This window comes from Mytilus edulis, chromosome 1 (genome assembly GCF_963676685.1).
Source record: "Mytilus edulis chromosome 1, xbMytEdul2.2, whole genome shotgun sequence".
In the NCBI taxonomy this organism is placed as follows: Eukaryota; Metazoa; Mollusca; class Bivalvia; order Mytilida; family Mytilidae; genus Mytilus; species Mytilus edulis.
Window position 1 is genome coordinate 14708899 of NC_092344.1, and position 13858 is coordinate 14722756.

General features: G+C 32.4%; 2 protein-coding genes across 4 annotated transcripts in view; both read right to left on the reverse strand.

The window, feature by feature from the left end:
• The window catches only part of LOC139524755 (uncharacterized), a 29298-nt gene extending 23840 nt beyond the window's left edge, over nt 1-5458 (reverse strand). The window contains exons 1-3 of one of the 3 annotated variants that reach the window (XM_071319833.1): nt 5296-5458; nt 3547-3635; nt 2401-2654 (exon numbers count right to left, since the gene is read on the reverse strand). In XM_071319833.1, the coding sequence (XP_071175934.1) occupies nt 2401-2637 (237 nt within the window). In that variant the 5' untranslated portion in view covers nt 2638-2654; nt 3547-3635; nt 5296-5458. Of the gene's footprint in view, nt 1-2400; nt 3037-3546; nt 3636-5295 lie in introns of those variants that run through there. The other 2 variants (XM_071319824.1, XM_071319817.1) reach the window with 2 other exon arrangements.
• A 2887-nt stretch (nt 5459-8345) lies between these two features.
• LOC139511254 (uncharacterized) lies at nt 8346-11761 on the reverse strand. The gene is made up of 2 exons (XM_071298271.1): nt 10961-11761; nt 8346-10439 (listed from the first exon to the last, which is right to left on the reverse strand). Exons 1-2 carry the CDS (start codon nt 11759-11761, stop codon nt 8346-8348), a joined length of 2895 nt encoding a protein of 964 aa, XP_071154372.1.
• Between the last annotated feature and the right edge of the window lie 2097 nt (nt 11762-13858).

Genomic DNA, 13858 nt, shown 5'->3' on the forward strand with positions numbered 1-13858 from the left:
AAAAACTGAACTTCGAGGAAAATTCAAAACGGTATCCAAATTCAAATGTCAAAATCAAAAGCCCAAACACACCAAACGAATAGATAACAACTGTCATATTCCTGACTTGGTACAGACATTTTCTTATGTAGAAAATGGTGGATTAAACATGGTTTTATAGCTAGCTAACCCTTTCACTTGTATGACAGCCACACTAAATCCATTACATTTAAAAGGACATGTTTTATAAATGTTAAACCATACATTGATTGGAATATTTGTAGTTTATAATCTCAACCTCTGTAGGCCCCTGTTATTCGCGTTTTGTTAAGTTAAGTTGTAAGGTTCACCGGCAATTATGTTGTGTAGTGACCTTTGAAATTTTAACAAGCGGAGTTCCAACAGTTTACATGTATTAATACCTTATCTTGATCAAAATGTATGTATAATTATGTAATGTGCATTGCAGTTTTCTCTACACACCCAATTATGCCTTTTTCTGGGACCTTGGTCGAACAAGGAAAATGTTCCGAACTTTTAAGAAAAGAAACTATGAGGTTAATTAAGGTTTACAGTGTGAATGTGCAATTACTGTAAAACATTTAGCCATGAAGTTCTATTTAGTAACACATAATCAAACTATATCTGAATTGACAGCTGTACAGAGAAAGCCTTCATTTGAAAATAGTTTTGATTCGAAGATTTAAAAAATTATAACGACATCCTGTCAAGAGATTTTTTGAGTTAAAAAGAATGTTTTCTTATCTTCATTAAACAGTTTTATTGTATAAATATTTCCGGACTATCTTGTCCATTTACCGAAAAACAAATGTATGGACAATTGGTTTACATATAAATAGATATTAGAAGATGTGGTATGAGTGCCAATGAGATAACTCCCAAAACCAAGTCACAATTTGTATAAAATGTAAACCATTATATGTCAAAGTACTATTTTCAACACGGAGCCTTTGTTTCAACAAACAGCAAGCTAGCTATAAAGGGCCCTCCAATTGACTAGTGTAAAACCATTTAAACAGTGAAACCAACGGTCTAATCTATATAAAAAAAAACACAAAAAAGAAAAACACTTATCGACCACATCAACAAACGACAACTCCTCGACAACAGGTTCCTGACCTATAGGAAAAGGTGCAAGCAAATGCAGAGAGTTTACACGTTGTATGATTATCGATGTCATGTACCAGTGCCAATGAACAAATGTGTGTGAAGCTGAACGAATGAAACGTGTTGGAGGAAAACAATCAATAGATTCCAAACATTTGACCTTGGGGAGGATTGGGGAATTGTAACGTTATATTAAAAAAACCTGCAAATTTCATATAAATCATGCTGGTCGACCGGCACCTGTGTAGATGATAGTAATATATATGCTAAATTAATAAACACTATAGGTGGGTTCTTAAACAATTGGGACGGGACTGGAAATTTGTCTTTCAGTTAAAATGATAGTATGTTGAATATGGGAAGATTTGTTGCAAGGTTCTTTAACATGCAGAGACATTTCATGAAACTACGTTTATGAACGGAGCTTTGATTTAGACCTCTCCATTCTCACAGCAGAGATGGGAGCGTTTTTCACCGTCCCAAACAGCAAAACCTACGTCAAGGTTGGTAATGGCTCTGAGCTAGCTTTCAGTAACAGTGAGTACTCTCATGTATGTACTTTGTGTCTTTGCGGTTTGTTAGGATTTTCTTGCGCTTTATAGCAATCTGATGAAGTCCATTTCAACTGGTTTTTATAGTTTGTTCTGATGTTAACTGTTCTGTTGCTATCCTGTTCAAGGTGGGAGAGGATTAAGAAGAAGTTAACATGTTTAACCAGCCACATTCTCTGTGTGCCTGTATCGAGTCAGGGGGTCTAATGTAGTTGTTTTCGTTTGTTAAATAGATATGTCATAATTTTTTTTCATCAAATGTTTTGCTTTGTACATAAATCAGGCCGTTATTAGTTTGCTTGTTTGAGCATTTCAGTGTCTTTTATAGTTATTGTGTGCAATGAGTTTTGCTCATTGTTGAAGACCGTATGATGATATACAGATGTTAATTTATACGTCATTTGGTCTCAAGTAGAAAGTTGTCTCATTGGCAATCAAACCATATCTTCTCATTTTAATATCGATATACTATTATTTTGTTACTGTCTTTTTGACGTTTATCCATGCCTATTCTTATTTACCTCTAGTATGAGATTATAATTGAGAATGGAAATGGGGAATATGTCAAAAAGACAACAAACAACCTGACCATAGAACAGATAACAGCCGAAACAGGGTCATAAGGATCGAATGAATGCATTATGGTGTATATATAAAATGGTCATTATACAAATAGAGATACCACATGATATAATTACACAGAAGATAGTTCATAACTTTATTTAAAATAATCATAACTTACCACATCCTTGTAATTGGGTTCACCTTCACATTTGTTGTAGAAAAGTATAAGCCTTGTTTTCATATCTTCTATTTCGTCAAGACCGCCTAAATCTATACCCATCGTGTCAGCAATTTCAAAAATATCACCATAGTCGTCTGCCTCTACAATGCTCTCGCGCGAAATAGCAAATGTCTGCGCTCTCTCTGGTCCAGGTCTATACGTTTTGGTATTGTCATCATCAGGCGCCAAAGCCATTTTCCTTCTTAATTTTTCTAAAGGAAATAAAGAAAATCCATATACATACTAGACACCCATCTTTAGTTGTATGACGACATTTTTAAAGTTCCGGGTATCGTCAAGTTTTATGTATAGAATGTTTAAATCTTTATGCATGGTGGTTCACAAAGACGTTTGGTTTACAATTTCAAGTTGGTATTGTTGACAATTATATTATGCAAATATACCGTAGTACTAGCTCATTATATTTGAAGACACACATCAAGTTTATTGAATATACACACCTACAAAGATTTTGATCACTTCCTAGTATTGATAGTTCTTCGGATTTATTTTACAGTATAATTTTAACGAAAATCTTTGTTGATATTTCATGACAGGGCAGAAGTTACCTAATTACTGCACATGTTTAATTGTGAATTTTATTTCATACAAAATTATTTAAATGGCTTCTACACATGATATTTTAGAATATGATAACGTTATCTCGTCTTTAAAATAGTTCCATTTCGTCCTTGTAAACGACAAATAAAGATATCTGTATAGATTGGACCATTGTTTGTATTTTAACATGTATTTGTTTTGACGGTCCAGGCATTTTATGAAGCATATAAGGCGATTAAAATCAGCTGCAACAGATAGCTTTTTAAAAGAAAATATCTAATGATTCGTGTGTCTTGTCTGTAAAATACTTATGACAATAGAAAATTTTCATCCAGATTGTCAATTCTTCCACTTGGGAGAATCCATCGCTAAATTTCGGGTTTTAAAACATTATTTGATAAAATTTGTTGTTTTTTGTTTAAAAGCTGCATATAATTTTGAAAACAATAATCTAGTTTACAAGTTTATTCACACAATAGACAGTGCAAAAGACTACGCAATTTATTTAGAGCTCTAACTCCTGATAAATTGAAAAAGACATACCTTAATAAGTGAAGAGTTATAAAAATTGGCTCCTAAAGATTCCAAAAAGGTTAGCAATAATACCGCATTTGGAAAAGATTCTATCGATCCTTAATATAATATTCCATAAAATCAGGTCTTAGTTATGGCATGAAATTTAAAACATAGTGACATAACAATAAACGTTCATAAAATCGAAATTCTAAGAACACTGACAACAAAGAAAACAAAACGAAATCAATGGTTGAACGAATTCATGGCTTTTTACAAACAATATCCTTGAACGAGATAAGTAACAACGGGTTTTATGGCGCATATCTTCTCACTTTTATGGACTGATTGAAAATTGAAGAGACAAAACCAAACACAAAGCACAGACTACAGGTGTAGAAGAATCTATGAGACGCAATGAACCCAACACCAACAACCACTCATACCAATAAACCCTCAGTAAATAAACTCATCATAGATACCAGGACTAAATTTTGTATATAAGCCAGACGTGCGTTTCGTCTACAAAAGACTCATTAGTGACGCTCGAATTCAAAAAAGTTAAATTAGACCGTTGTCGTTTCGTTCCCTTATTTTCCCGTCGATTTCAAAATTTACCATTTATCAAAATCTTTTCTGTTATGAAACGGTATGGCATTTAACTTAATGTAGTGGAACACCAGTCACCGCGATCACTATCAATCTGTTACGCATCTAAGATACATGGCTTATCATTTACTCATGATATATCAAATGCCTTTCTTATTTGTAGACGAAGACGAGCGCCTCATGATTCGTCTACATGAGATTAACCAGTATCCCTCAATAACCAAAAAGTTGTGCAATTTCCGGGTTAACACATTTGAATATTGAACACTGAGAACACACGATTCCTGATAATTGCTGCACAGTTTTCTTAGAATTGGCCGACGGTTTCTTCAGTTTTATCAAAAAGAAGTCGACATCAAATGGGTAAAAATAAAATGTAGAGACGTGATGCATGGTAAATTGTGCTCATAAATATGAACACACGACACACGACTAAACTATGGGGTAGGTATAATCTGATAGTCTGACTATTATCAAAACACAAAACGAGCATAACCATGTGGCAGATGACCGAAAGTCAGAGGCTATGAACTACGGGTACGGTCAAGTCTGGAGATGTTTCTTGTGGTCCTTCTTCCATCTCCCCGTGGTGAGCAGGGGACAACAGTTATATTTATATATATATATATAATTTAAAAGTAAAAAACACAAAAAATCACATCATAAATCGAACATTGTTTCTGTTATATATATATATATACATGTTATGATTGACAATTCATTTCATTTGTACAAGTGGCTAACCGAAGACGTCTATTATAATAAATGAAATATAACATGACTTTGTTAGAGAGTTGTCTCATTGGCACTCATACCACATCTTCTTATATATATTCACCTGTAATTTACCTGTAAAAAAATCGGCGCAAATGAAAAAAAAAATCGGCGCAATTGAAAGAAAAAAATCGGCGCAAATGAAATGCAGATCGGCGCAAATGCAAAACGCCGGTATAATCAGCTGGATATTTTCAACGTTAGTTAAGAGTTGCCGAGCGATAATACTTTATTCACATGCACGTTTTTATCTGTAATCAGTTGAATGTAAGTCTCAGAGGTTTTCAACATATTTGTATCTTTGTACATTCTGATAATACTAGAAGATACACTGAAAATGAAAATCTTCATTCTAACTCTTTATAAAAAATTATTTGAAACCAATTATATATTTACCTTACAAGAAATTACTCAATCTAAACAGAATGCCTTATTCCATGATATAACACATTTAACGTATAGGGCTACACAAAAAATGCATATCCAACCATTTCAATGTATTGTGACAAATGTCAGTATGGCTTGCATGCTTTCTTTCAATTGACTAACACATTAATATGTATTACCAAGAATAACGTTAAAGTTATTTAGTTACAAACAAACGGCCCTTTGTCAATAAAATAATATTTAGTATTTCTGTCAAGTTTATATTATTTTTTTTATTTCTGTTTAATTCTTATTTTATTTTCTCTTAAGCAGATTATTGAAACTTTAAGGACATACTAACAACTATAACTAACGCTGGCAGGTACAGTAATTTTAGACCTTATGTTTAAAATGACTTGTATTTGAACGTCTCGTCTTTCGTTGTAACAAAATACGTTATAAATCATACTTGAAAATACATTAAACCTTATCGGGTACGTCCCCACTGAATATATTCATGTTGATATAAGAAGGGATCAATTATTTGATATTTTTTTTCACAATAATATACATGAACTTCAAAATTGATATATGAGATGCAAACTCAGATACAAAACAGGACAGCCAAACTAATAAGTTGCAAATAAACTGACAACGCCATATCAAAAAAGGAAAAAGACTAAATACATATTTGTTTTTCTTTCATTTTTTTATATAAATAAGGCCGTTAGTTTTCTCGTTTGAATTGTTTTACATTGTCTTATCGGGGCCTTTTATAGCTGACTATGCGGTATGGGCTTTGCTCATTGTTGAAGGCCGTACGGTGACCTGCAGTTGTTAATGTCTGTGTCATTTTGGTCTCTTGTGGACAGTTGTCTCATTGGCAATCATTATAACATATTCTTTTTTTTTTTATAAATGACAAAAACAACAGAATACAAAACACAACATAGAAAACTACAGACTAAGCAACACGAAACCCATCTAAAACTTGTTGCTACATCAGGTACTCCAGAAGGCTTAGCAAGATTAATCCTGCTCTAACTGTGACACCCATCGGGTGGCACATATAAGTATAATTCCCATTATAAGTCTAATTTGGTAGGTTACATTCGGGAAAAGGAGGACGGATAATGATCACGATAATGATTGGATTATTTATTCGTCGTCATATGTTAAGATATACATCGTACATATTACACAGACACTTGAGGCATTGACCCTCTTTTTCTGTGTTACAGATATTTGCATTTACAAAAAAAGTAAAATCACAAAAATACTGAACTCCAAGGAAAATTCAAAAAGGAAAGTCCCCAATCAAATGGAAAAATCAAAAGTTCAAACACATCAAACGAATGGATGACAACTGTCATATTCCTGACTTGGTACAGGCATTTTCTTATGTATAAAATGGTGGATTGAACCTGGTTTTATAGCTAGCTAAACCTCTCACTTGTATGACAGTCGCATCAAATTCCCTTATATGGTCACCGATGCGTGAACAAAACAAACACTCAGTCAGACACAATAGGTAAAAATGTCAAAAATAGGGGTACAGCAGTAAATATTGTGTTATCATCTTAATCACTATAAAAACAACAAATGTAACGAAGAAGCACAAAAAGGCATACATCAAAATTAACATCCTCACTATGCTTATATTATACGATTTTATTTATCTACGTAAAATGCACCCATAAAGGATGGAAGGTTTTAAGTACTGGTGTAAAATTGCGCGTTTGAAATTCGCACAATCTATCTCTGAAATCCGCTTTATTTAATATATTCGTTCCTTATTAACACAATATTGTAATGGTTGCAGTTTATATATGTCGCATTTCTATTTTATTTATATGCATAAACAAGTTTACAGGTTTTTGTGCCGATACCATTATAAAGCGGAAAAGTGTGAACTAAAACCCAAAGAAGGCAAAAAATGTGTCTCGGGAAACATTTTGGATAGTTTGAGATAATTGTAAGCTGATTTTAATTGTTCCGAATCAAATCTTTTTTGATACATTACATCAGAATGTCAAAAGTCGTTTCTAATACATGAAATTTGTTGATTTCGAAATATGCAAACGTTGAACACCAATAACACATGATTATATGTCCATCCCCAGAGATAATTCGGCATGCAATGATTACGTATACAATGTTGATTTCTAAATGCAATCTTACTGAATGTTCCTGTTTTCCCAATAGATCCATCCATTTATCATAATGACACATTGTTATCTACTGAAACAAGACTTGTGTTTCGTACGAGGTGTCATTTGGGATTCAGGATGCCCTTAACCTTCTGTAGTACCTGATGCAGTTCGTAGTTTGGGATGGGATCTCACAACATGACAAGTCTAAAGTTATATGACTTATGTTGAAAACAAAGTGTCTATGTCTATCCATAACGTCTGTCTTCCAATATAACAAATATATGAGGCAACAGTTTTACTACCATAACAGGGACACTATATAGAAAGGGTATATTTCCTTAGATTGTGATTATGTTAGATATAGATCGGTTGTTCACCTTGTGGCAAAATCATCTTTAAGTTGACAATTGTTAATGTCAAACGACAATGTGGGTAATGACAACAGGATGTTTGATACAATTTTACGCGTTTCTCGGGTAACCTTCTCGTGACTATTAGAGATGTACATCATAAAATCTCGATACAATTCAATAATCGGTTATCAAGCTGACCTCATAAGAGGTTTGGCATTTGTTGTATCTTCTGATTTAACTATTATCTAAACACGTCATCCACATGAGGTGGTAAAACATAGAACAAATATTATTTAGCATTTACCTAATAACTATATATATATATATATATAAGAAAAAGTTAAGTAAAGTCCGTATGCTGGTAACATATAAGAAAATTATTAAAAGATAAAAACGGTTTCAATGCATCACTTTTTTACTAGTACTTTCACTGCTTCCGCAGATCTTCAGGTAATGTGACTTGTATATAAATAAAACAATTGATTGACGTTAACAATAGTATGACGTAAACAAATACAAGGGAGACTACTAATGTCATTTTAAGACTTTAAAATGTTACGTTAAAATTAGAATATCATTTATCATTTAATCCCGGGTTGAGAATGTTTATGAATAATTCTTCCTTCTTCCTCCGGAGAAAATCATTTTGACGATTGACCATATACAATGGAAATATTTTAAATCGTCCATTAGAACAACGATGGAAATGGTCGTTTGCCCTGATGAGTGTTAAATCTTCATGGTTGGTTTGCTGTCTATGTAAAGTCATTCTAGTCCGCAGTTCATTTTTTGTCTCTCCAACATAGAATTCCTCACAATTTGAACATATGAGAGAATAGATGACGTTTGAACTTTTACAAGACATATTTTGCCTCACAGTAAAATGCTTTCCATTTTTGAAATAAATTGAACTTTCTTCTATTAAATTTGGACAAGTCATACATCGTTTATCGGTACATTTTTTTACAATTGGCACAGTTTCATTAAAGTCAAATTTTGAAGATGTTAAATATCGTTTCAGACTTTTCGACTGTCTTTTGCTGTTGATAATCTTCTTTTTCTGTAAGACCTTGTCCATTCTTTCACTTTTGTGTAAATTTGTTTCAATTTGTCGCATGAAACTAAAAATGTCATAATCTCGCGGATTATAAGTTGTGACAAACGGAATAATTTTGTTTAAATTGTTCGATGATTCCTCGGTAGTTTCGGATCGCCGTGATTCTGTAACAATTGGTCCTTTTGTCAGTGCCTTTTGAATTCCGTAATTTATTACTTGTTCCGGGTAGTGTTGCTTCTTTAAATACGCTTTTAATTCTTCCAGTCTTTTATTGCGTAATATGTCTGTGCTTGTAATAGTGATTATTCTTGACGCTAGATTAAAAGGTATATTTAATTTAACATGTTTTGGATGGTTTGAGTAAAAATTTAAATACATATGTGTATCAGTGTCTTTAGAGAAGATATCTGTGACAATTTCATTGTCTTCCGTTATAATGACCAAAATATCCAAAAACGGCATTTCCCTGACATTTCTGTTAATAGTGAAATGAATATATGGATTTAAAGAATTTAAATCAGAATGAAAATCTGAGACAGATATATCCGAATTCCAAATTATAAAACAGTCGTCAAGAAATCGTTTCCAGTTTTGACGTATGTAAATGGCAAATTCATTTCCGTACTTGTGACTCATTTTTTCGTATAATAATTGTTCCAAATATCCAAGTACCAAAGTGGCATATGAAGGCGCCATTTTAGTACCCATAGCTGTTCCTTTTTTCTGATGATAGTATGTTCCGTTAAAGTAAAAAATATTTCTTTCTAGTATAAGTTTCAAAGATGCAAGGATAAATTCTTTTGTTAATCTGTTTTCAATGACGTTTTCCGTATTTTCTAACCAATATTTTACGGCTGTAATTCCTAAGTCATGAGGAATATTTGTGTATAGGCTGACAATATCAAAAGTAATGAGTTCTGAATTCGGGTTTACAGTTTTAGGTAGATGATTTAAAAATTCCAAATCGTCTCGTATAAAACTTGGAACTTCACGACATAAAGGTTTAAGCACAATGTCTATAAAATGGCTTAAATTCTGTGTAACACTGTTGGGTCCACCCACAATTGGTCGAAATTTTAAATCATTTGGTGTTAAAAGTTCGATGTATTCACTGTTTTGTTCTGATATCGCATTTGAAATTTCCTCACTTTTGTGAATTTTTGGTAAACCATAGAAATAGCTTTCTGAAAATTTAGAATTTGAAATGTAATCTATCTCTTCTTTAAACAATTCCGTTTCATGTTTCTTTAGTAATTTCTTAATCATTGTACTTGTTTGTCGGTCCAATTTTTTATCTGTCACCTCATAAGACATTTCATCTTGTAACATATTTAAAATACTATCTCTGTAATACTCACGGTCCATGATTACAACTGCATTACCTTTATCCGCTTCTTTTATTATTATTGATTTATCTGATTTTAAATTTTGTAAAGCTGTTTTCTCCTCTCGGGTTAAATTGTCCTTGATATTTTTATTGCTTGTAAGTGAATTTGTTTTTAATGTTTTAATAGTTTCTTCTAAATCTTTATCTTTTGTTGGTCTTGGAATCCAGTCTGATTTATTTCTTACCAGTGGTTTAATTTCTTCTTCTTCGTTTTCTTCATTATCCTTACAAAAAATATAATTTATCCTCAATCTTCTGCCAAATTCATCAATGTCGGCTCCAAGTTGTGTTTTATCCTCATTAGGTGTTGGTGTAAATTTTAATCCTCTTTTTAAAAGATTTATTTCCCTTAATTGTAATTTTCTATGCGACAAGTTTATGATTCTAGGGTGAATTTTATCCGTGTTTGTTAGGCTATTTCCTTCGGGAATGTCTCCTCGTAATTCGTGTTGACTGATGATTGAATTTGGTTCCGGATACTGCGGTCTGTTGTCCCTCCCCCTTTGTCGTTCATCCTGCGTTGTCCTAAAAAATGGTTCTGTACGTTTTGTCCTATGTATATAGTACCATTATCATTTACAAAATTTTGTTGTCTTCTATGTGGTTCAGGATTTCTTCGTAATCTCAAATTATAGTTATTTTGATTCGCATTTGTTGTTTGTTTAGAATAACGGTTTTGATTTTGATGACACTTTGGTTTATTCCGGGGCTGGATATTTGTGTGCGGAGTATGTGATACATGTACTACTGCTTGATTTGTTAAGTTATCATCGGTATTGTGTGAAGTTCCGGGATAATTTCTTTGTACTTTCCTTTCTTTACGTGGAAAGGTTTTCTTTTTATATGCGTCATCAACCTGTGTGTTTTCTTCAGTAACGAATAAATCACCAAAATGGTCTTCGTATTCTTCAAGCCATAGCTGTTTCCTTTCCCAGATTTGTACAGATTTAATTTCTTCTTTTTCACAATCAGATCTCCATAAATTGTTAATACTTTCTGTGATTTCGGCGTTAAATTTTGCAACAAAAGTTTCGAACATTTCTTCATCTATTTGTTTGTAGTTATGTTCATATCTGTTAGCTTTATTTTTCAAAAGTTTAATTTCAACCTCAAAATTACGAATGGCATTCTCGCGGCGAATATTAATGTCATCAGTGTGTTCTCCGGGAATGGTTTTTGGTCTTAACTTTCTTGGAATTACTGGCATTTCTTTTCCCAACCATGTTTCGTAAATAATTACAGTATTTTGACTTTTAAGAAAGTTCCAGAAATTTTGTTTTCTCTCATTTAATTTTCGTTTCCATAATGAGATAATGGATTTTCTTACATTGTTAATATCTTGTGAAGAATTAATCAAAAGTTCTTGTGAGTTGACGGCTTGCTGCTCATCCACAATATTGAAAGATATTTTCAGTTCTCGTTTAAGAGTTTCAATGATTTTAGTTTCATCAATTTTTTGAGTCTTTGAAATATTTATCAGCTCTCTTAAATCTTCATGAATTAATATCAACTTACTTGATAATTCTTTAAATGCTGTAGTCTCCATATTAATAATGATCCTCAATTGTTCGAATCCCGAATATTATCATGCCAATACATACGTAAGTAGATAAGAAAAAGTTAAGTAAAGTCCGTATGCTGGTAACATATAAGAAAATTATTAAAAGATAAAAACGGTTTCAATGCATCACTTTTTTACTAGTACTTTCACTGCTTCCGCAGATCTTCAGGTAATGTGACTTGTATATAAATAAAACAATTGATTGACGTTAACAATAGTATGACGTAAACAAATACAAGGGAGACTACTAATGTCATTTTAAGACTTTAAAATGTTACGTTAAAATTAGAATATCATTTATCATTTAATCCCGGGTTGAGAATGTTTATGAATAATTCTTCCTTCTTCCTCCGGAGAAAATCATTTTGACGATTGACCATATACAATGGAAATATTTTAAATCGTCCATTAGAACAACGATGGAAATGGTCGTTTGCCCTGATGAGTGTTAAATCTTCATGGTTGGTTTGCTGTCTATGTAAAGTCATTCTAGTCCGCAGTTCATTTTTTGTCTCTCCAACATAGAATTCCTCACAATTTGAACATATGAGAGAATAGATGACGTTTGAACTTTTACAAGACATATTTTGCCTCACAGTAAAATGCTTTCCATTTTTGAAATAAATTGAACTTTCTTCTATTAAATTTGGACAAGTCATACATCGTTTATCGGTACATTTTTTTACAATTGGCACAGTTTCATTAAAGTCAAATTTTGAAGATGTTAAATATCGTTTCAGACTTTTCGACTGTCTTTTGCTGTTGATAATCTTCTTTTTCTGTAAGACCTTGTCCATTCTTTCACTTTTGTGTAAATTTGTTTCAATTTGTCGCATGAAACTAAAAATGTCATAATCTCGCGGATTATAAGTTGTGACAAACGGAATAATTTTGTTTAAATTGTTCGATGATTCCTCGGTAGTTTCGGATCGCCGTGATTCTGTAACAATTGGTCCTTTTGTCAGTGCCTTTTGAATTCCGTAATTTATTACTTGTTCCGGGTAGTGTTGCTTCTTTAAATACGCTTTTAATTCTTCCAGTCTTTTATTGCGTAATATGTCTGTGCTTGTAATAGTGATTATTCTTGACGCTAGATTAAAAGGTATATTTAATTTAACATGTTTTGGATGGTTTGAGTAAAAATTTAAATACATATGTGTATCAGTGTCTTTAGAGAAGATATCTGTGACAATTTCATTGTCTTCCGTTATAATGACCAAAATATCCAAAAACGGCATTTCCCTGACATTTCTGTTAATAGTGAAATGAATATATGGATCTAAAGAATTTAAATCAGAATGAAAATCTGAGACAGATATATCCGAATTCCAAATTATAAAACAGTCGTCAAGAAATCGTTTCCAGTTTTGACGTATGTAAATGGCAAATTCATTTCCGTACTTGTGACTCATTTTTTCGTATAATAATTGTTCCAAATATCCAAGTACCAAAGTGGCATATGAAGGCGCCATTTTAGTACCCATAGCTGTTCCTTTTTTCTGATGATAGTATGTTCCGTTAAAGTAAAAAATATTTCTTTCTAGTATAAGTTTCAAAGATGCAAGGATAAATTCTTTTGTTAATCTGTTTTCAATGACGTTTTCCGTATTTTCTAACCAATATTTTACGGCTGTAATTCCTAAGTCATGAGGAATATTTGTGTATAGGCTGACAATATCAAAAGTAATGAGTTCTGAATTCGGGTTTACAGTTTTAGGTAGATGATTTAAAAATTCCAAATCGTCTCGTATAAAACTTGGAACTTCACGACATAAAGGTTTAAGCACAATGTCTATAAAATGGCTTAAATTCTGTGTAACACTGTTGGGTCCACCCACAATTGGTCGAAATTTTAAATCATTTGGTGTTAAAAGTTCGATGTATTCACTGTTTTGTTCTGATATCGCATTTGAAATTTCCTCACTTTTGTGACGTCAATGAATTTGTTTACGTCATACTATTGTTAACGTCAATCAATTGTTTTATTTATATACAAGTCACATTACCTGAAGATCTGCGGAAGCAGTGAAAGTACTAGTAAAAAAGTGATGCATTGAAACCGTTTTTATCTTTTAATAATTT